Source organism: Spea bombifrons, chromosome 1 (assembly GCF_027358695.1).
Source record: "Spea bombifrons isolate aSpeBom1 chromosome 1, aSpeBom1.2.pri, whole genome shotgun sequence".
Taxonomy (NCBI): Eukaryota; Metazoa; Chordata; class Amphibia; order Anura; family Pelobatidae; genus Spea; species Spea bombifrons.
This window is the reverse complement of record NC_071087.1, coordinates 61,659,519-61,682,162: the sequence shown is the minus strand read 5'-3', so window position 1 is coordinate 61,682,162 and position 22,644 is coordinate 61,659,519. Positions and strand designations below refer to the sequence as shown.

At 39.5% G+C, this 22,644-nt stretch overlaps 1 protein-coding gene across 2 annotated transcripts; it reads left to right on the top strand.

The window, feature by feature from the left end:
* Positions 1-245: 245 nt before the first annotated feature.
* RFX2 (regulatory factor X2) lies at positions 246-22,322 on the top strand. Of its 2 annotated transcripts, XM_053462244.1 has the most exons (18): positions 246-385; positions 9,404-9,516; positions 10,565-10,654; positions 14,046-14,122; positions 14,392-14,656; positions 15,833-15,907; positions 16,790-16,971; positions 17,120-17,239; positions 17,832-17,947; positions 18,147-18,265; positions 18,910-19,019; positions 19,371-19,522; positions 20,001-20,098; positions 20,234-20,383; positions 20,483-20,691; positions 21,110-21,263; positions 21,365-21,407; positions 21,865-22,322. In XM_053462244.1, exons 2-18 carry the CDS (start codon positions 9,412-9,414, stop codon positions 21,972-21,974), a joined length of 2,175 nt encoding a protein of 724 aa, XP_053318219.1. In that variant the 5' UTR covers positions 246-385; positions 9,404-9,411; the 3' UTR covers positions 21,975-22,322. The 2 variants fall into 2 exon arrangements, with proteins under 2 accessions (XP_053318219.1, XP_053318225.1); XM_053462250.1 differs by lacking the exon at positions 10,565-10,654.
* Positions 22,323-22,644: the final 322 nt, after the last annotated feature.

Below are 22,644 nucleotides of genomic sequence, written 5' to 3'. Positions count from 1 at the left end.
TAGCCACCTCCCGCCATTCCCGGCGCCAAAGCTATGGTACCTCCCTTTTCCCCTTGTAGTCGATAGACAAGAAGGGTTGGGTCACCGTAAAAGCGTAAACGCCTTTACGAACAACTGATTGGATGGTTCGTTTGACGTCACGCCTATGCAGCCATTGGGAGCAAAAGAGGAGGCAGGAATGGGAGTGGAATTGCCATTTGTGACGTCAGAGGGAAAGGGTAGCAACAGTTGCCTCGAGACCCCCGGCGCCATAGTGACTGTAGCCGTGGAGACTGTTACTTACCAACCGGAGACACAAGAGCAGCGGTGGCCGGAGGAGAAACCCGGGGACCGCGGGGCTACAACTAAAAACGCGCACCTTTACCGCACAGTGAGCCGGAGACAGGTGACCCGCTCACACCTTTGTCACAGGCTTTAGTTTGGAGCTAGTTGGGGACAGGGTTAAACCGACGGTGCCGGGCTGTCACATGGGGCGACCAGGGGTGCTAGCGTCCGGAGAGGAACCTCTTAATGCCTAATTTACCTTCCCTACATCATTACTGATAGGGACAGGTGCCACAACTAGAAGTAGAAACAGTTCCGTAGGAAGTATGTTTTAGTACTATATGTATATGTATATGTGTATATATATATATATATATATATATATATATATATATATATATATATATATACCAATGCATCTTAAAGTTTTTGTAAACTTCTTTGGTTTCTATTCTTACGCTTTATATGCCATATATAAAATGTAGTTAAGAGTTAAACTGTGTATTCCTTTCTTGTTGAAAGTTACAGTAACAAAAAAAACATAACCGGCACTTTAAAAAAAAAATGCATACTTGCCACAATGTGTGTGTGTGTGTGTGATTGTGTGTTAATGGGGGTTATGCATAAAGCCGATTCTGGTACTGCAGTGGAAAACTGGTCATGTCACCACAGCAACCAATGGAATGGTTCCGTTGTTGATTCATTCAGTTGGTTGCTATGGGGACTAGACTATAATATAAACTTTGCATCAGATTTTTTTTTTTTAATACGCACCTTTTGCATGTCTGATGTTTTTTTTTCTTGCTCACACTTGTACCTGTATAAATGTGAGGGGCTGGAGTATGTCGTCCAGTTGGATTAAAAACCTCTAACTTGTTTTCATAGAAAAAATAGATTCAAACCGCATCATTTTCCATGTTGTAATGTCAGCGTGTTCTACTGGGAATTGGTGTATGTTGCTTTATTGTAATTTTTAGTGGGTTATTTATAAGGGAGCTTGTATGATGTGCATCCGGTTATCAGAGTATGCTGCAATGGGGAGAGTACATTATGAAAGTCCAACCCTTGGGGACTTTTGCTGTAGGATGAGTTGTCAGGCCCTGTATAGTGAATAGTTAAATCAACAAGACTTCGTCAAAGTCTCTTTACACACTTGCTAGAGTTGGTCCTTCATAAAGAATGGAATGAATGAGCCAAAACTACCTCTCTCCCTTTAGTGAATAAACCCCAATATCTGTGGGCTCTTATGTAGAATAAGGCTAATAAGTGAATTTACTGGCTTTGACTTTTAATTCACAAATATCACAAATTCACATAATATATTTACAGCTATTCTAGTTTGTCTGCATATACAGTCCCAGCACTACATTTCCACTGTTTGTTGCTTAGATTTTTAGGAAAGCTCTGAAGGCGTTGTAGAATTTCTTCATGATTCCTAACAAAATTCATGCCTGAGCATTGTCTTCTGCTAAGTCCACACAGTGGGAGTTATGTCTTAAAGGAGATTGTAATGCAAAGTTGGAATAGTGGTCTTATCACCATAGCAACCAAGGAACAGTCTAGTCAACTGCAACATTCCATTGGTCGCTATGGTGACAAGATCCCTTTTAAAAGAATTCAAATTGTATATGTAAACTGCGTTGCAGCGTTCTCAGGGATAGCACAGTCACTATGCAATTTGCATGAGATGTGTGTGATTTTATTTATATATATATATATATATATATATATATATATATATATATATATATATATACAGGAGCAGAAGAAGCATGTTGAAAGATATTAACATAAGAAAGCATATGTAAAAAATAAATGTGCCTGGCTTGAAATAAACTATGAATTTGTAGTTCCTGAAATTATTTTTGTAGTAAAAGAGGTGGGGTTAGCTTTAAGAGAACAATTTATTTGTCATCAGAGGGCTTTTAAACTAAGTATATAATTTTCATTTGTTCGCCAGAGGCTTTAGGCTTTGTTTTTAAATGTGCAATTATTTCATTTATTTTATTGCAACGACTGGGGGCTGTGTATTTCTGTTGCTTGTAGTATGTTATTCAGATGATCCGTGTTTTCAGAAGCCAACCTGTGCCTCTAAGCCTTACATTTTTTTTTTCTCACTATTATTTTGTGTGTTCGATCCAAGTCTTTGTAGTATCTGGTTTAAAAATCACATGTTATGATGTTACACTCTTCTAGATGGCCACCACTTGAAGGAACGGTGTATTGGCTACTATAACAAACCTCTCTATTAGCCTAATATTGATGTTTTCAGAGGGAGCGGAAAAAAATAATTTATTTCAAGCCCTACAGTCATCGGAGGTTAATTTCACTGGGATCTTGTTTCAAAATAAGATGATATATGCATATACCCCCTGAACATTTCCAAGGGGCAAACTTTTTTCATGTAACTTTGACTATTGACAGCTAATTATGCGACTGGGTAAGGCTGTCATTTGGCCACACAGCCTCCTACCATTAATTATTATTTTCTGCATAGTTGATCTGCCAATCTTGATTTTTCCTCCCCTGAATTTCAAATCCTTCCATTAGTAGATCTGACCCGCTTACAACATATCCACATTTCTATAGCTAATAATTTCTCATGTTCTAGAATTAGATATTTTTACATACATTTCTGCGTGATTTGCCCCAACATCTTACCTTCTTTTAAGATGCTACTTATATGTCCATCGATATGAATGACATGCTAAAGATGTAAGCCCCCAGTCAAAGTATTTAAAGTATTTCACCCCTTTGGCTCTCGTGTATAGTCACTGCAGCGCTCCCACCTTTGCAGTGCCATTCGTATTCTCCTGTGGGGTTGACTGAAAGCATTGCACTTGATGGCACCCAAGCCTGAACCTACCAGACGTTGGGCTCTATTCACTAAAGGGAGAGATGCTAGGATAGTTTGCAGAAGAGTTGTTTCAGCTCCTTCACTTCACTATACGTTATAAAGGTCCAGCCTCCAAGAGCTTGTTTATTATTATATTATGTATAGATAAATCCGCTTACATTTAAATAGTTCTTAATATATATAATATAATATAATATATGTTGGAGAGTGACCTGTAATAATAATGTTTTTTTTCTTCTCCAACACATATAATAATAATAATAATAATAATAATAATAAAAATCATCCCACCAACAGTTTTAGTGTAAGTTGTACTGAGCAAAAGTTCTTGCTCTTCTTTAAGTTTTTTTTTTTAAGTCTTTTATCATATTGATGTGTTTGTTTTGTGCTGTTTTGTAAGCAGCTGCCACAGACATGAAGTAGAATGGTCACTTGTCGCGTTGCTATGGTGACACTCGTAATAGAACAGACCCTGCTGGATAGCACAAAATCATTTTCTTATATTTGAATGATGTAATGCTTACCATACCCTTGGACCTGTACACTAAACGGTGCCGTTTTTTACAGTTCAATTTGCCTTTTCATTAAGAAATTAGATCCCTGCCACAGGGTTAAGATATTATTTGCTTTACCCAGACTTACAAGCTATAAACCTCCTTCGCACCACCTGTATCTTTAATGCCTCCAGGCACTATTTAAAATACGCCATCATCAGTGTTTTCATATTTAACTTCTGTCTCCTTGGTTCCCGTCCTAAACACAAGGGGACTTCCCCTTAAATTTCCCAGAGTAGAGACCCCTACCGGTTAAAGGAGATTTCAGCCCCCCCCCTCCATGCTCAACTTCTAAATCTGCCTGGAATTTTGTGCCTGGCAAAGAGGCAAGGATATTTTTAAATCTGACTCCCCACTGTTTTAAAGGGATCAGTCCTGCATAGCAAGAATATTTGGAATCCATAAAGAAAAGTGATGCTTCTGTCTTTCTTTGTAATAATAAAGGGTGAAATATATTAAATGCCTCCTCTGAAAAGTGTAAGGTAATGTAGTTCTTTTGTGTATGAATGGCCAAACAAATGTGTAGATTGTGGCTTTAATGTGATCTATGTTTTATGCATAAACTGTGCAAAGTGGTAAATGGAAAGGCATCAGCCTGAACACTTCAATGGTTGCTATGGTGACAATATCACTTTGCGCCATCATTTCTCTTGCATAACCCCCTATGTGTTGTCAACAGTGAGCAAAATTGTGCAAGGCATTCCAGATGTCTTCTTTTAGAACATGCCTCTTTAAGATAATCATGCATGTCCCTTCACTTGTTAGTAACTTGCAGTATTGTTTGGAATTAAGCACCCAGTACAGGGGATTACTGAATTTCTTTGGTGCTTGTTGTGACAATCACCATTGTTATGAATTGGCTCCTTGCCACCGACCCCTTTCCTGACAAGTTTATTGCTGGTGCTTTTGGAAAGGGTGTTTCTCTATTGCTTCCTTTTGACCCCTCGGTGAGCTGGAAGACAATAGGCCGAGCTCATACTGCCGAGTCATCTGGCTGTTCCTTATTAGCGAGGAAAAACGCTCCGTTCCAGAAACTTGATTGCCGGATGGAAATCTCTCTTAAACGTGCAGGCACCAAAGCATGACTCTCTTCCTTGAAATCCCATTATTATTTTAAACCAGCATTCTAAAGCAATACCAACTAAAATAAAAATGACTACCCAGTAAGGCTAGGAATCAAACTTAAAGTTTCCATAGAATGGTGACAGGCAGGTAGCTGCATGATGGTGAGTCTCGCCACCTAACTTTTTATTTTTTCCTTAGTTTCATATCTTTTAATAAATGTCTATTATATTAAATGACTACTGTAGAGTAGTACTGTATGTAATGTGTTTCAAATAAATCACACTGATTTAAGTCATTGGTAGCAAGTATTGAAACAAAAGATGACATTTTGACAAAAGATCGATTGCTGTTTTTTTTTTATTTTTGGTTAATTGGAACTGTACTTTACATTTGTACAATGTGTGTCTGGATTATCTGTAGGTTAGATTTGTTTATCTCAGTAAATTAGATTTTTGTTACAGGCACGGTTACTTTAAGCATCCAGTGGGGTTGTAAGTGTGTATTTTTCATGCTCTCAACATCTGTTTCCTCGGGCTCGGAAGTGCAGCCGAGTCACTTCACTGGATTAGCTCCAGTTGTGCGATCATTGTTACTCTGCTGTTCATTTTGTGAGTCAGCTTTGTCTGCTGACATGGAATTGTTACGGGACTTACTAGAGGTGGCTCTTGCAAAGTAGCCTGACTGAAATGTTTACACCCCACTCCATATCTTAAAATGGCTATTTAGCAATTATCTTCCGCAGCATACAAACACAGAGTCTTTAAATTACTTTCAATAGTACGGTGGGCAACAAATAGCAGGGGTTTGCGCCGATCTTTGACTAATGTTCAAACCTGTAACAGTTTGCTTCTAATTAGTGAAAGGGATAATGCATAGAGTTATGTTAATGTTGCCCATCAAATGATAAGATTACCATTAGTAACTAATGGTTACCTAAGTCACCACTTAATTGCCACATCTTGGTTTGATATGTTTTTTTTTTTTTGTACATAGTAACGCTATCGCTCAAAGGGACAGTTTAGTAAAGTGGGAAAAAGCCCTGCCTCCATGGCCAGTTGATTCTGCTAGAAGCAGCCAATTGGTGGCAGGGAAGCCTTCCTACTGAAATCGGTAAGCGTGCTTTCCACGGACCCCCCGTGACTTTTACATCTCCGGCACAGCAAATAACTTGGCAAATGCCTATAGGGCACACTATGTAAATTTAAAGGGCTCTCTCAGCCATCCGGTCCATTAAAATGATGTTGCTTTAATACGTGATTACGTAATTGAGATAATCCAGCAGCAGTGTTTATAAGGGATACAGGGAGATACCGGATACTTCTAGATAATGTACAGATTAGCAGAAACCTTTTTGTATATAATTTAGCTGTGACGTGATCACATGTACATGTGCTCACATTAATATTTACACATCTGGATGGCCACATTTCCTTCACTGTAACACTGTGTGTGTGTATATATATATATGTGTGTGTGTGTGTGTATGTGTATATATATATATATATATATATATATATATATATATATATATATATATATATATATATATATTATAATTTTACACATTCATACATAATGTGTTTATTCGTTTTCTTTGTGTAGGGCTTAAGGGTTGTCCGAGCTGAAATACATCATCCATACATTAAATATTGATGGTAACTGAAGCCAGCATTCTTCATTATTTACCATCCATATCCTGCTCTTTTGTCCCGGATCCTCCTCGTATTTCATTGTTTAAACCATTATTTGTGGCTGTTGATGATGTACTATCCTCACTAACATAGCCATCTATTCAACAGGAAAGTGAATGCAACACCCTTTGAAATCCTTGTCATTTTCTGCATCTTGTGTAGACATTTTTTTTTCATTCTTTCTTCAGAGATGCCTTGGGATATATATTCATATTATGGGGCAAATTTCTACATGCTTAACGATCAATAAGAACATTCCACTGCGTAAAATGCTTACAGCTCCAGTTTTCACTGCTTTTTTGAACATAGTCTGAGATATATATTTATATTAGTTAATTATTGGAATGCATTATTTTACTAGTGACAAAATGAGGTTCAACACCTTTGTACATTATACCAAAATGAAATACATTATGGGATTGATGATACTTTTCCAACATACATGTTGTCATTGGTTCCTCTAAGTATATGTCTCGCTTGAAAGGGTCGCCATTTAATTCCAGCAAGTAGGAAGCTGTACGTGTATATAAGATGTGCCCAAGCATTTGGCCAACTCTGCCAATGACACAAGGCCAGTAAGGCATCAAAGAAATGCTGTGTTGCAATCGTTATATATATATATATATATATATATTTTTTTTTTTTTATGCGTTTCAGATTTAATCCCTCCCCTCCTCTGCATGTTTTAACTTGCCATGCTTATGGAGGTTTTCTTTCTTCACCTTTCTCCTTTCTTCGCAGCCTGCTTTGAGAGTACATTCTTCAAATTCCTTCTTAACAGCCCCTTGGCCGGGCAAGGAATTTACATGACTATTACAGTTTTCAGTGAGTGGAGCCTGAATATGATGAGCCATTTATTGTCTCCATCCAGGGTGCGCTCAAAGCGTCCTTTAAATTGCAGATGGCTTAAGGCATAATACTTTAGCGCATTCATGAGAGTGACGTTTTCTAGTGATTCCCTGCAAGCAGATCTTCCATAATGAAAGCCACTAACTAATACAAAATGGCTTATGAGAGCATGCCTGGAAAATACACTCTGGTGTAGTGTCCTTAAATAGGAAACCCTACATGTACTTTATGAAGATGTGATTTGTCCCATGTACATATTGGAGCGTACTGTATATGGGATTTACGTAGCCTTTCTTTACATATGTCCAGATGTCCTACTTCTGCCCACTGCTTAAGTATCCATGACCAAAGGATGGACCTATTGAATGTGGCTCAACGTAAAAAAAAAATATTAAAGCACATAAAGTGGTTATTACCAGCTTTTTAACCAACATAAAATATACAAGATTTGGGATTATGTATGCTCAGAGGATCAATGCCTATAAGGACTGCCTGATCGTTTTGCTATGTTGTAATTGTCCTTGTAGTATTGTTTTATTTATTTTTCTAGTTTGAGTTTTATTTTGTTCTGTTGATTTGGATTCTCTGTTTGGTTACTCCTAACTCATGTACTATGTACAATTCAGATCTACAGTGAAAAAAGTTGTTAGCATGTCAATTCTTATCAGAAGTAAAGTCTGTGCCTTATATAACCACTTTATTTGATCGCAGAGTCAAGGTCACTCTATTTTTGTACGGAACCAGCTTGATTGATACGTTTCATTCTGAGGCATTGTGTAGATTTTCAGTAAGAATGTAAATCTGCTGCACACAACCACAGGTTGGCAGTGTTTTAGGTTCAACAGGCAGGTTAATTTCTTATTCTGTCTCTTCAATCCTCCCTCTAATCTCTCCTGGATGAGAATACATTGTTTTGTCTTCCTCTAGACTTGTTATGTACATTGTAATATCCATGTACATATGTCCAATGTACAATATTTGTGCAATCTCAATTCACTTTAACAGCGTGTGTGTGTAATATATATATATAATATATATTGTATGAGTGTGTCTTTCAAACTTAAATAGATTGACGGTACAGTGGTTCCTTTCAACATGTCTGTGGAATAAACTGTATAGCTCTCCCCCAGAGCATTTGGCTATAATAGATGACACATTGCCTGGTTAATGGTGGAGAGCGGAGCAGCACACAGGAGGGGAGGGTCTGAGGGAAATGGAGTGGCGTATTGTTTAGTTTGGGATGTAATCTCTACGTTGCCCAGCAACTCGCTCATGGATACGGGAGTGGATTGCTGTAGCTCCTAGCAACCGTTGTTTGCCGAGTAACAATCCGTAGGAGAGCAAACAGAGCAGAGCATGGCAGCCTGCGCCTTACGCATGGAACATCTGCATCTGTTTTTCTGCTAATTAACCCTTTAACTTTCATCAGACTCGCATGGGCTATTATTTACAGGACAGCAAATCCAGAAATCTCAATATATCCTTCCTGGTTAATTGTATGTTTAGAAATTCGTTTTTTATTATTGTGATAATGGATGAACGTAAGAACGTTTATCATTGCCCGCATTCTGTTTTTAAAGTTTTATATTTGTTGCGGTTTATCTCCCAAAGCCATTTCCCTACCTGCTTTCATTTAGGTGCCCCATCTCATGTGATCTAGGAATCTCGCCCTTGTCAGAGTAGTTTGTACAGCTTATATTAATGCCAGTCCCGGGTTGAGGGCTGAAAAACAAGACCCACAGACTGTCAGTGTCTAAACTATTGAAAGGCAACATTTACTCTTCATTTGGCGAAATGCCACGGCAGTTGTATTTCAGTTGTAGCTGAGGCTGGCTATCTGTGCTCTTCTAATGATGTAGATGCTTTGTATTATGTGTGAGTGAATTCCCATCTGGTTCAGTGATGTGCTAATTATATATCACTGTGGTTACTGTATAGAAATTCCTTTTATTCACAAGATAGAAAGATGACTTAACTGCATAATGGGGATGACATCTGATAATCCATAGTCAGGTGTACTGTCTCTGTAAGGCAAGTTTGCTCAGTTAAAATATAGCTGCGGGTAGATAAGATAAACGTACTTTTTCTAGTTCATACTAACATGTAATATGTTTCTCTTGCAGGAACCAGGATGCAGAATTCGGACAGTGGCTCAGACTCGGCGACATCTGTCGCCCTGAGGACATCTGCATCTGCACAAGCCCCAGTGGTCCAGCCAGTTCCTGCCTCCCAGCAGGTAATCCCTTTCTTTTTCCAACAAAACTTGTATGTGCATATCTGTCAGGAGAGTGAAAGCTTTGGCTTACATGTGTGCTTTCCTAATATTGTCCATATGTTTGCACATCAGAAAATTCGGGTCAAAAATGTAATTCAATAGGACCCAGGTAATTTAAGCTTATAATGAGGCATAAACACTTATTAAACGTTTTATATTAACAGACACTGACATAATAGACACTGAAATCTACAGGACAGACTGATGTTTTTGGTACAGTACGTTTGTGTTCTTTACCATATACATTCTGGTAATGGGAAGCTCTCTGAGACTAAAAGGGGTTAAAATCAAAATGGGCAGATAGCAGACTCGGACTATAAGGATTAGAGGTTTTTTTTTTTTTTTTATTATCTTTATAGGGACTTAATAGAGTGTGCTAGAGTAAGTGGCTGGTAGTCTCATCCCAGAGCACTAAGAGAGCGGGTATAACCTGCTTCCTTTTACACATGGGACTTTCCTTCCCTGGTCTCAGATTGTGTTATAACACACAGACAGACCTACAATCCAACTTGCCTGATAATATTCACAGCAGTGTCCAGACATTTGGATGTCTTTTATTGAAGTGCTTTTTGTGACAGTAGTTTGGCACTAATAATGGCCTCTACCGGAACAATCTGCCTTAACGCCCAAGTGATGGTTATGGTAGATCTTCATCATGGTGCCCTGGCAGGACTTTATCTGGTCTCCTACAGAGGACATCTAAAGCTTCAGTCAACTGGTTTCAAAAACTTAAACAGTGCTCAGAATGAGCTGGACCTATGCATTTAAACAATAAAACAGTTTTGTGCTCTCATTCTATTTTTTTTTTCTTCAATTTGCAAAACATCTATTCTTCCATTCTGTTAAGATAAATGTTTTCCTATGTAGGGAGATGACTGGATTGCTAATGAGCTATGGCTGACTTGGCTACCCTAATTCATGATTCCAAATTTTATAGGAAAGAAACTCCTTGCACCTCCAATACACATTGGTCTGTACATTTATTCTTTTAACCTCATTTTCCTTGCAGAGGAGTTTGTCTCAGGCGTCTGGCTCTGCTCCCAAAGGAGCACGTGGTCAGGGTATCTCTGTGCCCAGGGCCAGCCAATTACAGCAGCAGGTAAAACGCCAAGCAAGGCCTAAGCATGAAGCATCTAGCTTCTACTAATGCCCGCACCACCCTGGCTATCGCTGTTTCTTTTGAATGGACCAAGATATTGTTGTGTTTAATAACTTGTTATTCCCCAGACACTGTACAAAAACATCTGCTTCTGAATTATGTCTTTACCCTGCAGTGTCCTGTATGATTACTATGCGTTATGGTCTCAGACCTCAAGTAACTGACTACTTCTAAACATCATAGCCGACAGTTCTAGAATGACAAGGCCTGCTCCATGAACTTTTTTTGTTATTAACCTTATAAATTCCCTTCAGTCCATTCATTGGTTAAGCCTACTCTTGTGGCTTAAAGGAAAATAAGAATGTGTTCCTCTATAACCCACAGCATGTTTTGTATGTTGGTCAAGACTAATGTTTGCTGATGTATCCTGCCAAAACATGAAGCTACTACCAGTTTTGATCTTTTGACATAAGGCTTTGGATTTGCCAAATCTAACACTCCACTGTTGCTGCATGAGTTGCGGAGATACTGCATGTTCATATGTTTTTCTTCTGGTTGTCTTTGTTCAGATGTGAAGGTATACTCTATAGTACAAGACTCTATAAATGATTTGTACAATACTACAGTTTACAACCATGGCAGATGTGTTGGAGTCCCTTGGGCATTCATAATACACAGTAAATGTGGGAAGTTTTTTTTGTTTTTTTTTTTTTACGACCCCCCCCACACACACATAAGCCTACTGGTTATAAGTATTATGCAGGACTAATCCAGTCCTTCTTGTAGGATAAGTTTAGTGTGGTTGACTTTAATAATGTTTGCATTAAACCTTTTGATACACTCCCTGTTTGGTGAACATACTCATTAACTAACTACCGTGTTTCCCCGAAAGTAAGACAGTGTCTTACTTTCTTTTTATCCCTAAAAGCCCCACTATGTCTTACTTTCGGGGTATGTCTTATATTGGGAAAAAATTGTCCAATTTTTTTTTTAACCATAAAATTAACATATACACCAATCCACACGTATACACAAATCCACACACATATACACTAATCCACACACATATACACCAATCCACTCTCACTTAATGCTTTCCTACCTTTCCTTTCTTCTTTCAGCTTCTTTTCCTCCTCTTCGCTCCTCTTCTTCAGTTCTTGTCTCCTTCCGGGTCAGAGGGCACGGACAGCGGTGTGCGCGGCTTCAGTGTTGTGCGCCGGGATCTGACAAGAAACCCCGGCGCACAACAGCTGTTGCCGCGGGGATCACAAGGGAGCAGTATCGGAGGTCATTAACAGACCTCCGGCTCCCTTGAGTGATCTTAAGCCGGGTTGAACCCGGCTTAAAATCACTCAAGGGAGCCGGAGGTCTGTTAAAGACCTCCGATACCGCTCCCTTGCGAGCCTGCTCCTCCAGCGGCGGACATTACTGTCCGTCTCTGGAGGGGTGCCGGGTGCCGCAGGTTGGCACCCCCTGGAGTGTGGCGCCCTGTGCGGTCGCACACCCCAAAGGTCGGCCCTGCTCTAAGGGGCCGGCCTTAGGGGTCTGCGGCCGCACAGGGTTTAAATAAAAACATCGGGGGTTTTTTTCAACTTTATTTAACATCCTCCATGTTAAATAAAGTTAAAAAAACTTTATTTAACATCCTCCATGTTAAATAAAGTTTTTTTTAACTTTATTTAACATGGAGGATGTTAAATAAAGTTAAAAAAAAACCCCGATGTTTTAATTTAAATCCTGTGCGGCCGCAGACACGTAAGGCCGGCCTTGGTGGGGACTTCCCGGCCCCTTAGAGTGGCGGACCCGGTCGCAGGTGCGGCGGGCCTAAGGGGCAGGCGCCCCTTATGCCCTGCGTTAATGCGGCCGTAGGCCGTAGGCAAATCCCCCGTGTTTCCCCGAAAGTAAGACATATGTCTTACTTTCGGGGTACGGCTTATATTAGCCGACCCCTCTGAAACTCCCGATACGTCTTACAATCGGGGGTGTCTTACTATCGGGGAAACGCGGTAGAATGCTGATGTGCACATAGTCTTATGTTTTTATTTCTCTGATATTGCTTAAAAAAAAAATCATGAATGTGGCCACATTGTACCTATTCAGGGAAGGGAGAACAAAAAAGTAAACACTGGATTCCCCCCCCAGTCCTTGTGCCTTTGTCCATCCACATGTGCGGCGCGAGTGATAGGCCGCCTTGTCTATTCATACATTCCTGATTTAGAGTAGTGTCTGGAGGGCAGAAGGGGTTAAGAGTTCAATATGGCTATTGCCTAGGTTTTTGCCGTGGAAGAAAATTCACCTTTTCATTTTAAAAACTGTACTTTGAGCTTTAAGGGAATTTCATACATTACCCATAGGTCTATGTGTGTTCATATATAATGTATACACATATTTATCACAATGCCGGTACATTAACCCTCAATCGACAGCTTGCCATATGTATGGTTTACAGGCACGCTTTAAACCGGAGTTTGTAGGCAGAGCATATGTACTAATGGGGTAGGGCATGTGCCAGAGAGGGTATTTAATGATTTCAGGGTGGCTGGGTCTTGAAGCCTTGTATGTGAACATTTACAGGGCCGCAGTTGTACACAGACATTTGAATTGCCCCGCTGAAGCACTATTTTTGGTACATGGCTGAGGATATTAAGGATCTCGTTTTTGCTCCCAGAGTGTGAAACAGGCAGCTCCCCTCAGTCTTTATGAACCTCTCTAAAGTGCGACTCTGTCAAAGGCCCCTTGGATGCAAACAACCCTCCCCTGCACCTTAATTGGTGTAATTAATGTTAATTGATACCAGACCCTTGACACCACCCTTGGCTTTAAAAGCAGCCAGCTCTTCACAGGGATTATATTGAACTTCTGTTTCATTTATGGTGCCATTTTGTTTTGGATAAAAGCTTGTTTATAATTGTCTCAAACAATATCTCGTGGTTGCAAGGGGTAACACTTTTTGGGGGTTGACTTAACTATATATTATGAAGGGTCAACCCTGAGGTTTCTTCCAAGTCCCCTTGCGCATTGAATTCTGTTATACAGGGCTGGATCAGCCCATGTTGATGGAAAAACCATCCAGTGTTGGCCCTTCATAATGAATAGTGACTCATGGGAGTTCAAACCACAACTATGCCTATAAAAGCACGGCTGCTTTTTAATATCCAATAATCATCAGCTGTTTGAGAACTTCACCCACTCCCTTTGAGAGAATGGTAGAACTTCTGGTTCTTATCACTGCTTTTAAATGTTGTTTGGTTTTTATTGGGGTTAACTCTGAGGCTGCTTGCTTTCATACTCCCCAGTGTTTCCCCAATATTTCTTAGTGAAATTTATTTATAATCAAAATGCTTGAAGAATTGTATTTTTCTAGATATTAAGTGCCGCTGTCCCTTTGCAGGTTCAAACTGTCCAGCATGTCTACCCAACTCAAGTGCAATATGTGGAAGGGGATACCGTTTACACAAACGGAGCCATGTGAGTTTTATGTCCTTTCCTGTGGCTTGCTATCATAGCACTACAAGTGATTTAACAGTTTTATGCGCTTTGGATTCTTTAAGTTAGGGAGAAGTATAAAATGGAGTATAAGGTATTATCTATTTCCACATTAAGAGGTCTTATTTTCAGCTATAGGTAATACTGTAATATAAGCAAATGAGAGAGAACTTAAAGTTCAGAGGTAAAAGTATATAACTTAACAAACATTGTGTATGTTGCTGATATACTGTCACTTTTCTCTTCCACAGCCGCACTGCTTATTCTTACAATACTGAAGCACAGATCTATGCTCCCAGCAGTGGTGCCTCTTATTTTGACTCTCAAGGTGGAGGGGCCCAGGTGACCACTGTTGTTTCCACCCCTACTGCTATTCCATCCCACAGTATGGTGGGTATCACTATGGATGTGAGCGGGAGCCAAATATTGTCTAGCTCTGGAGCCTACCTTATTCATGGGGGGTTGGACAGCTCCCGCCATGCTCTGTCTCACACGTCGCGCTCTTCTCCTGCCACGGTACGTGTATCAGCAGCTGCCATATACAACCAAATTTAAATATGTACAGGTTAATAATGGGACCATTAAAATTATGCTATGCAGTATCCATGGCAATCTTTCTACAAGAAGGGCTGAGATTGCACTGCATAATGAATAGTTTAATCAGTGGGACAATCTTAACTCGCTTAACTCAAAGTGAAGTCGCTTAGATCAAGTTGCAACTTTCATGCAAGCTCCTTCAATGTATAAAACTATTTGTGTTCCTTATGTTACCACGGAATGTAAATTACCGTATCGATGGTGTTACAAATAATAGTGTTTGCATATTTTTACAAAGATACTAGAAGGGTCTGCAAATTATTTTTCCTTTCTTTTTTTTTCTTTCTTGCATCTGCTTCTTAACACAGCACAAATTTCCACAGAGACGTTTAACATACTTCTGTTTGTAACTTTTCTATATTGTAAGCTCGCTTAAGAAGGATACTTCTTACACTGTTTCTATACGTTATGTATGATGTGTCATGTTTTCCCGTTGTACAGTGGAATGTGAGATCAATAAAAATGAATCCAGAGCTAGAATGGACAAACTGAAATTATGATATTTGATTTCCCCTTGTGAGATTGTGGGGTGGGCTGTTCTGAAGCCCTGAGGCTTTGAAAAGATATTTATTGTAACGTAGGCTCTTCTAGCAAAGGTAGCTTAAATGGTTACCTTTCAGTAGATTTGGGTAAGTTCACCCTGGAAACGTGGGCATGGTGTACGTATGTATATAATATATATACGCACACAATCTTCAGTTTTTGCAACCTTCCAGCAATTAATTTAGTGATTACCACTGTTTATTAGCTTGCAAAATTGTTTTAGTTGCTTAACATTGGTTAACTAAGTTATTAGGTAACGTTTTCTCAAGAGTTTTTCTGTAGCCGCTTTCCGAGTGCTATACAAAGGATGTAGTCCTCAAGGTGTATTGTTTACCTTGAGGCATTGTAGCTTTCAAAAACTTTGTGTGTGCGTGTATATATAATATATATATAATCTCTTGAGCTCATGCAGTGCATGTTGCCTTGAAATTCTCTCCAACACTTTCAATAAAATGTAACTTCTGTTTACTTCTATGCACTCCCTTGCGTTAAACGCGATCCAGAGAGTCAAAGTCTGACATCTCCTCTGTTTTTTGCATGCTTTCTCTGTAGCTTGAAATGGCGATTGAAAATCTCCAAAAAAATGAAGGCATCACCTCTCACAAAAGCAGCTTGCTCAACAGCCATGTAAGTTCACTCCTAACTCCACGGCCTGCTTTTAAATGAAGTTTGTCACTTGTCCTTTCAAGGCATGCATGCTATAACACCCTGCAGTGCATATATGATGCTTACAGGATATCCTGTACTTTTTTTTCTTCACATTAACAGTTTTTTCTCCTGCTGCCAATCCTATAGAGTTTGCCCCCACCCCTTCTTTTATCCTTTTTACTTTTGGGGAATTACATTTTGCTAGAGTATCTAGTCAAATAGTCACATGTAAAATTACAACATGCACACCTTCTGTTCCTGAAATAGAAAACATCTAGTTGCTTCCAAAAGTTGATTTAACCCCTTAAGGACAATGGGCGGTCCCTAAACCCATTGAAAACAATGTATTTTGAGCCCGTATATGTACGGGCTTTGTCATTAAGGGGTTAAAATATAACTTAACGCTGAATAGAGAGAACTGGTTTTGTTTAAACTAAACAAGCACTGTCAATCTGGTATCCTCCTTATAGTAGTGCTTTTCACACCACCAAAATGCAGTCTACTAATTTCCTGGCTAAACATAAATATTTCCTTTTAGCCTAAGATGTTTATAACGCTTCTTAATGCTCTTTGCTATATCTGCTTTCACCCGATTCATTCTGTAACCTCAATACCGTCACAGAAACAGAAGTTCAAAGATATGCTTCCATTTCTCCTTAATTATGACTTTTTTGAACAGGTTAATTATAATTCTCCCCCGTGCTTCAACAGATACTAAAAGACAGTTTTGCACCCTCATTACAATAATTCAGTTTGTGCTTTTGTACCCTGCTCCATTTTTTTATTGAAAGAAAAAAATACATTGGTAAGTCTAGTCAATACTATTCCTCCCTCCGAACTTCTGTACGTTTTTCTCTCCAGCTACAATGGTTGCTTGATAACTACGAGACTGCGGAAGGTGTGAGCCTCCCACGAAGTTCCCTTTACAACCACTACCTTCGGCATTGCCAGGAGCACAAGCTGGACCCCGTTAATGCTGCGTCCTTTGGCAAACTCATCCGCTCGGTGTTCATGGGTTTGCGGACACGGCGTCTCGGCACCAGGTACCCGTCAGGCAATGGTTTGGATGAGGGAGCTAGACTGATATAGCATAACAAGGACGTGTCTGTGTAATGTCTGCTTATGACAGTGGAGAGCAGATAACTAGATCTGGTTGTTTAGTCATGGTTTTTTTTCTTTTTCTTCTTTTAGAGGAAACTCTAAATACCATTATTATGGCATCCGGCTAAAGCCAGATTCTCCCTTGAACCGTCTTCAAGAAGATACTCAATACATGGCAATGAGGCAGCAACCCATTCACCAAAAGCAAAGGTTAGAAGAGGTCCAAGCTACTCCTTTTCCCTGCGCATTCGGACATATCCTATCTTTCTGTGAAGCTCTGAGAATTAGTAGATCTAAAAGCCTATTGTATGTACAGTTTAATCGTGTGTGCTACAATGCTTGGATCAAATCTATACCTTTTATGATTTCGCTATACTTGCTTTGCTGCTACCATCTTTTAGCAAACACAGTAGTTGCCCTGTGTGTGGACCCAGGCTGCCGTGTGTTTTTCTGTAGAAGCTGTGTTCAGGAATCAGACCAGTGGTGCCAATGGCATCCTAATCTGCAAGAAGTACAATCCACACAGAGACAGAGACATACTTGTACCCACCTTTACCATTTTTTTCTGGTCTCCTGAATTCTATAGAAACTTGCTTGAGGGAGTTACTATTGAAGTGCTGTTTGAAAAGCAAACGTCTTTGCAGAACCATAGTCAACTTCAACTGAAGCTGCTCTTCAGACAGTAGACTTTCTTGTATTTTGCCTACTGGGTAGTTATTACACCCAAAAAGGGTTTAGTGGCTGAGCCTTAAATCCCCTCTCCCATTAAAACACTATTTTCTTGTACAATCTATTCTTGTAGATACAGGCCGACACAGAAGATGGATGGCATGAGTGACAATACTAGTAACAGTAGCCAGCATACCTCTCCGGAGCAATCCGTGGCAGCTCAGAGCCAGCATCACCAGCAGTTCATAGGTAAGTGAACCCATATTTATAAAGAGCGCCTGCTGCAGCTTACATTACAAAAAAATACTTCATGAAACTCCATCGCTTCACTGAAGAGGTGGAATTTGAGCCTTTATGTAGCTATCAGCAGATTAATCCAGTTAACTTTATTTTCTTAAACAATGAGTTTACTTCAGTATTTAAATATCTATTCCTGTTTTCATTTCAGATATGTCCCATGTTTTCCCGGATTTCCCTGCGATAGATCTTGGTGCTGTGCTCTTGCCAGATGGCGTCACCATGGCAGACATTAAGAATCTGCAGCTTATGTACCGGAGGCACTGTGAGGTGAGGCACTTAATAAATGTTTGTTAGCTCTTTTCATAGGAAAACTCTTGATAATTACTGTTTGAACTGTTACAGCAGATCTGTCGTTCTACTAAATGCTACCGCTTTACTAATTAGGATGAAAGTTATTATATATTTATATTATGTGAGCAGTCACATTGACTTTAATAAGCTCTGTTTATAAACTTCTGCTTTTGCATTATTAATTAACAATATATATATATATATATATATATACCGCCAACAAATTGTGCAGTACATACAATATGTTTAAATGAGTTCAGCTACAATTCGAGGTGGCTGTGCTGTCCCCAGGTTTTTAAATGAAACTACCAAAGAATAGATGTTCGATTCCTGGAACTAGATCCACATGAAGAGAATATTAGGCTCCATCCTGATGTTGTATAGAATCCTAAAAGGGAATATGGTCTTATATAAGGATTAAATGAGCTGGTCAAGTTTTGTGTTTCTTATCTTTTTATTTGCTTGTGTACCCCCATATAATTTGTTACATCATATTTTGAGTAACAAGGAATGCAAATGTTGATTGAGTGAAGCATGCTGCTGATTTCATTTTTTTCTATAACTAAAATCCTTTCAGAAGATGTATTAGGAATTCAAAATTGTTCTGTTTTCCTATATAGGCAACTCTGGATGTGGTAATGAATCTGCAGTTTCAGTACATTGAAAAACTGTGGCAAGCATTCTGGAACTCCAAGCCATCTTCTCCCGATGGGACTAACTCCATGACCAGGTGAATGCCGTAAGCTATCCTGTGTGCTGACCACACTTATGGATAACTTGACTGAACCATGTCCTGTTGCTATTGGGCACCTGCAGCACAAAAGCAACCTCTAAGCAAACAATATATATGAAAGTACTTTAAGTGCACACAAGAGCCTGCCCAGGCTGGTGGCTGGTATAGAGAATACACCCCTGTTTTTGTATCGCATATTTTGAAAAAGAAAGTTGCATTGTACCTTCTTTCTGTGGAAGTTTGGAGCTGTCGATGTGAAGCGACTGATTTTTCAATGGTTTCAGTCATACATTGTTTTAAGTTAAATCAAAACACCCTGTTAATAAGTGTTTCTATCTTACAATACAGTGAGGAGGAGCAAGAGGCAATCATCCCTAAAGACACGCTGATGGTGCTTTGTAAATATGAACCCATTATGAGGTGGATGAGGAGCTGTGACCACATCCTTTACCAAGCTTTAGTGGAGATTCTCATCCCAGACGTTCTGAGACCTGTCCCTAGTAAGTAAACATTCTCGAAATATCTATTCTGTCCGTCTTCTCCATAGTAATCACTGTGAGTGGGGCGGGAAGGCAGTGGCACTTCAATTTACCAATACACAAATTGGACTGGAATACATTTTATTACTTGATGTGCATCTTTATAATGCATGTCATACAAGCAAACTGTTCAATATAATGTACATTTTCAGGTAACTTCACCTTCCCATTTAATACCATTTATTTTTTCACCACTAGGGAAGCTCACACGTGATGTAGCATTATTGTGTTCCTAACTTTCTAGTCAACTCCATGGTAATATGTGCGGTGTAGATGCATACAATCGAATACAGCTATTGTGCTTCTGCAGTTAAACAAAAATAACTTGATTGACATAATATCATGGTCAAATCTTTGCTTTGAATAGAAAAGTCCCACTATCTCAGGTGTTGGCATAGCAAGTCCAACAACATAACACAATTGCTAAAATGTGTTACAGGTACACTGACACAAGCAATCAGAAACTTTGCAAAAAGCCTAGAAGGATGGTTGACAAATGCGATGAGTGACTTTCCCCAACAGATTGTCCAAGCAAAGGTAAGATCCTCACCTTTTCTCATACTATCCCATTGTAACCTGATGCACCACAAATCATACCATATCAGAAGATAACGATTTGTTTGTCTTGCCAGACAATTGTATTTTGTTTGATTGTTAAAATACCTTCTCCAGGTTGGGGTTGTTAGTGCATTCGCCCAGACACTACGCCGCTACACTTCTTTAAATCACCTGGCACAAGCAGCCCGGGCAGTTCTTCAGAATACGTCTCAAATAAATCAGATGCTCAGTGACCTCAACCGTGTGGACTTTGCCAATGTGCAGGTAACTGGGACTAAAGTTCTTAAGCAAATAAAACTGTCTGTAAACCAAGACATCCAAAGAGGTATATTTGATTCTTATGCACTCTGTACTTTGTAACAGGAGCAGGCTTCGTGGGTATGTCAATGTGAGGAAGGTATGGTGCAGAAGCTGGAGCAAGACTTTAAACTAACCTTGCAGCAACAGAGCTCATTGGACCAGTGGGCAAACTGGTTGGATAATGTGGTTACTCAAGTGCTAAAGCCACATGAAGGAAGTCCAAGCTTTCCAAAGGCTGCCAGACAGTTCCTCCTCAAGTGGTCATTCTACAGGTCAGCCTCATCTCTTGGCTAATGTTCAAGTTATGTATGTTATATTGTGCCAATGCAAGCGTGTGTGGTGGCAGCATATTAACAGTCGGCCCACTGTATGAGGGCGTGATGCATGTTTGCTGAAGTTTTAGTCTGTTTGCTACAACATCCAAAACCTGTAGCACATCTGCGTTGATCAATTTACCTTACTTTTAAATGGGGAAACAAAGTGCACTGTAATTATAAGATTATGTATGTAATAATGGATTTACTAAAGAACAGGAAGCTCTTCCCCTAAAGCAAATTGAGGGCTAGTATTTAATTTTTTTGTAAAAATAAATGTGAATGAAAATGCAAAACACCATAGGTTAATATTCTTAGTAGGCTGTGATGTCTTACAATTTATGCCTTAACTTTTTATGCGCTTTTATTTTCGCAGTTCAATGGTGATCAGAGATCTTACCTTACGCAGTGCCGCCAGCTTTGGATCCTTTCATCTCATACGCTTACTATATGATGAATATATGTTCTATCTGGTAGAACACAGGGTTGCCCAGGCAACAGGTGAAACGCCCATTGCAGTGATGGGAGAGGTAAGGGGCATGACTTTAGGTAAAATCCCATAAATATTGTAAGTTTAGGAATACCTAAATGTAAATGCGAGTCTCTAAAATGCTGTCTGTTTTACTTGCAGTTCAGTGACCTGGCTTCTATGTCTCCTGTTTTAATGGACAAAGGTATGTCACTGTTCTTTTTCCATTATACCAAAGATAATACTGTAAAAGCAATGCAGCTGTAAGGGTTCTTTTTCATCTTTTAGTTTCTCAAAGCAGCTCAAAATAAAATAGTGATTTTATCTTTTGGTACTGGGTGCGTTATTCTGTCTGGGGCTCCAGCTATTTCACTTGGTAACTCTGAAGTTGACAAAGTGTTTGTATAGCAGGAGCTCAAATTTAAATGATAGATACTGTGAATTTGCAGGATAGGTCTAGCAGCCTTATTTATGTACCAGTGTAAAAAGTACCACTGCCTCAACAAACCAAACAAATGTCAATTTGCATATCTCATCATCTTGCATGAGATCTTAAGTAAAAGAGATCCTAAATTATTTTCCTCGTTTTGGTTACATCATAGAGCAGTCCCTCGTGTGTTCTCCCATTTGGTGCTAACATTTAGCCATCTTACTGTGTACAGATGATGTCAGCGACCTGGGCAGTGATACAGATGGAGACCATCGTGCTTCTGGAGAGCCTCCTGTCAAGAGAGAGCGTGTGGATCTCAACCACTCCCTGCAGGAAATCTAGAAGAATGAAATATATTCATGTATCCCAGTGCTCCTGCATAGTTGGATCCTATTGCCTCTGATGTGGCCTGCCTTCATAATAGCAATCCTGAAAATGAGTGCCTCTAACATCTGATGCCCACACACCATGTCTAAAGAAGGAGTGGTATGGACAGTGGAGAAAGGAGTATGGTTGGGAATATCTTACCATATGTACCCCTGACAATCACACTCCACCTTTTATGTGCCACATTGTGACTGTGTCCACTGCTCATTAATGTACATACATCAAAATGTGGCTTGTTCATGTTTTTAATAACCGCTGTATTTTAATAACGATTTTTTTGTTTTAATACTTATGGTAAACTCATCACACGGTGACTTTATTACCTCGCTTGCATACAACTCATGTGGACTATCACCTTGCCAAACAACACTGCGTTAAATCATACAATGGGATGCAGGTACTGGAATGGTGTGCTCGTATAATTTAACGTCAAGTATGTGCCTGTTTAACGCATCGACAGCCATTATTCACCACAGTTTGGTCTAAAAGCGTTTCCTATTTTCACAGAAGTACTTTGACAGTATAGCACTCTTTAGATTTCTAAAAACACGTTACCATGTGGAAGAATTGATTCACGAAATGTGGAATTAAGATTTCCTAATCGGTTATAATGCAGAGTTCATGT

Excerpts from the sequence above, each read along its gene's own strand:
- RFX2 (XM_053462244.1), top strand. The coding sequence starts at position 9,412 with ATGCAGAATTCGGACAGTGGCTCAGACTCGGCGACATCTGTCGCCCTG. Across the intron at positions 18,266-18,909 it reads TGTACCGGAGGCACTGTGAG|GCAACTCTGGATGTGGTAAT; the intron begins GTGAGGCACTTA and ends TTTCCTATATAG. Across the intron at positions 20,692-21,109 it reads CTCAAGTGGTCATTCTACAG|TTCAATGGTGATCAGAGATC; the intron begins GTCAGCCTCATC and ends TTATTTTCGCAG.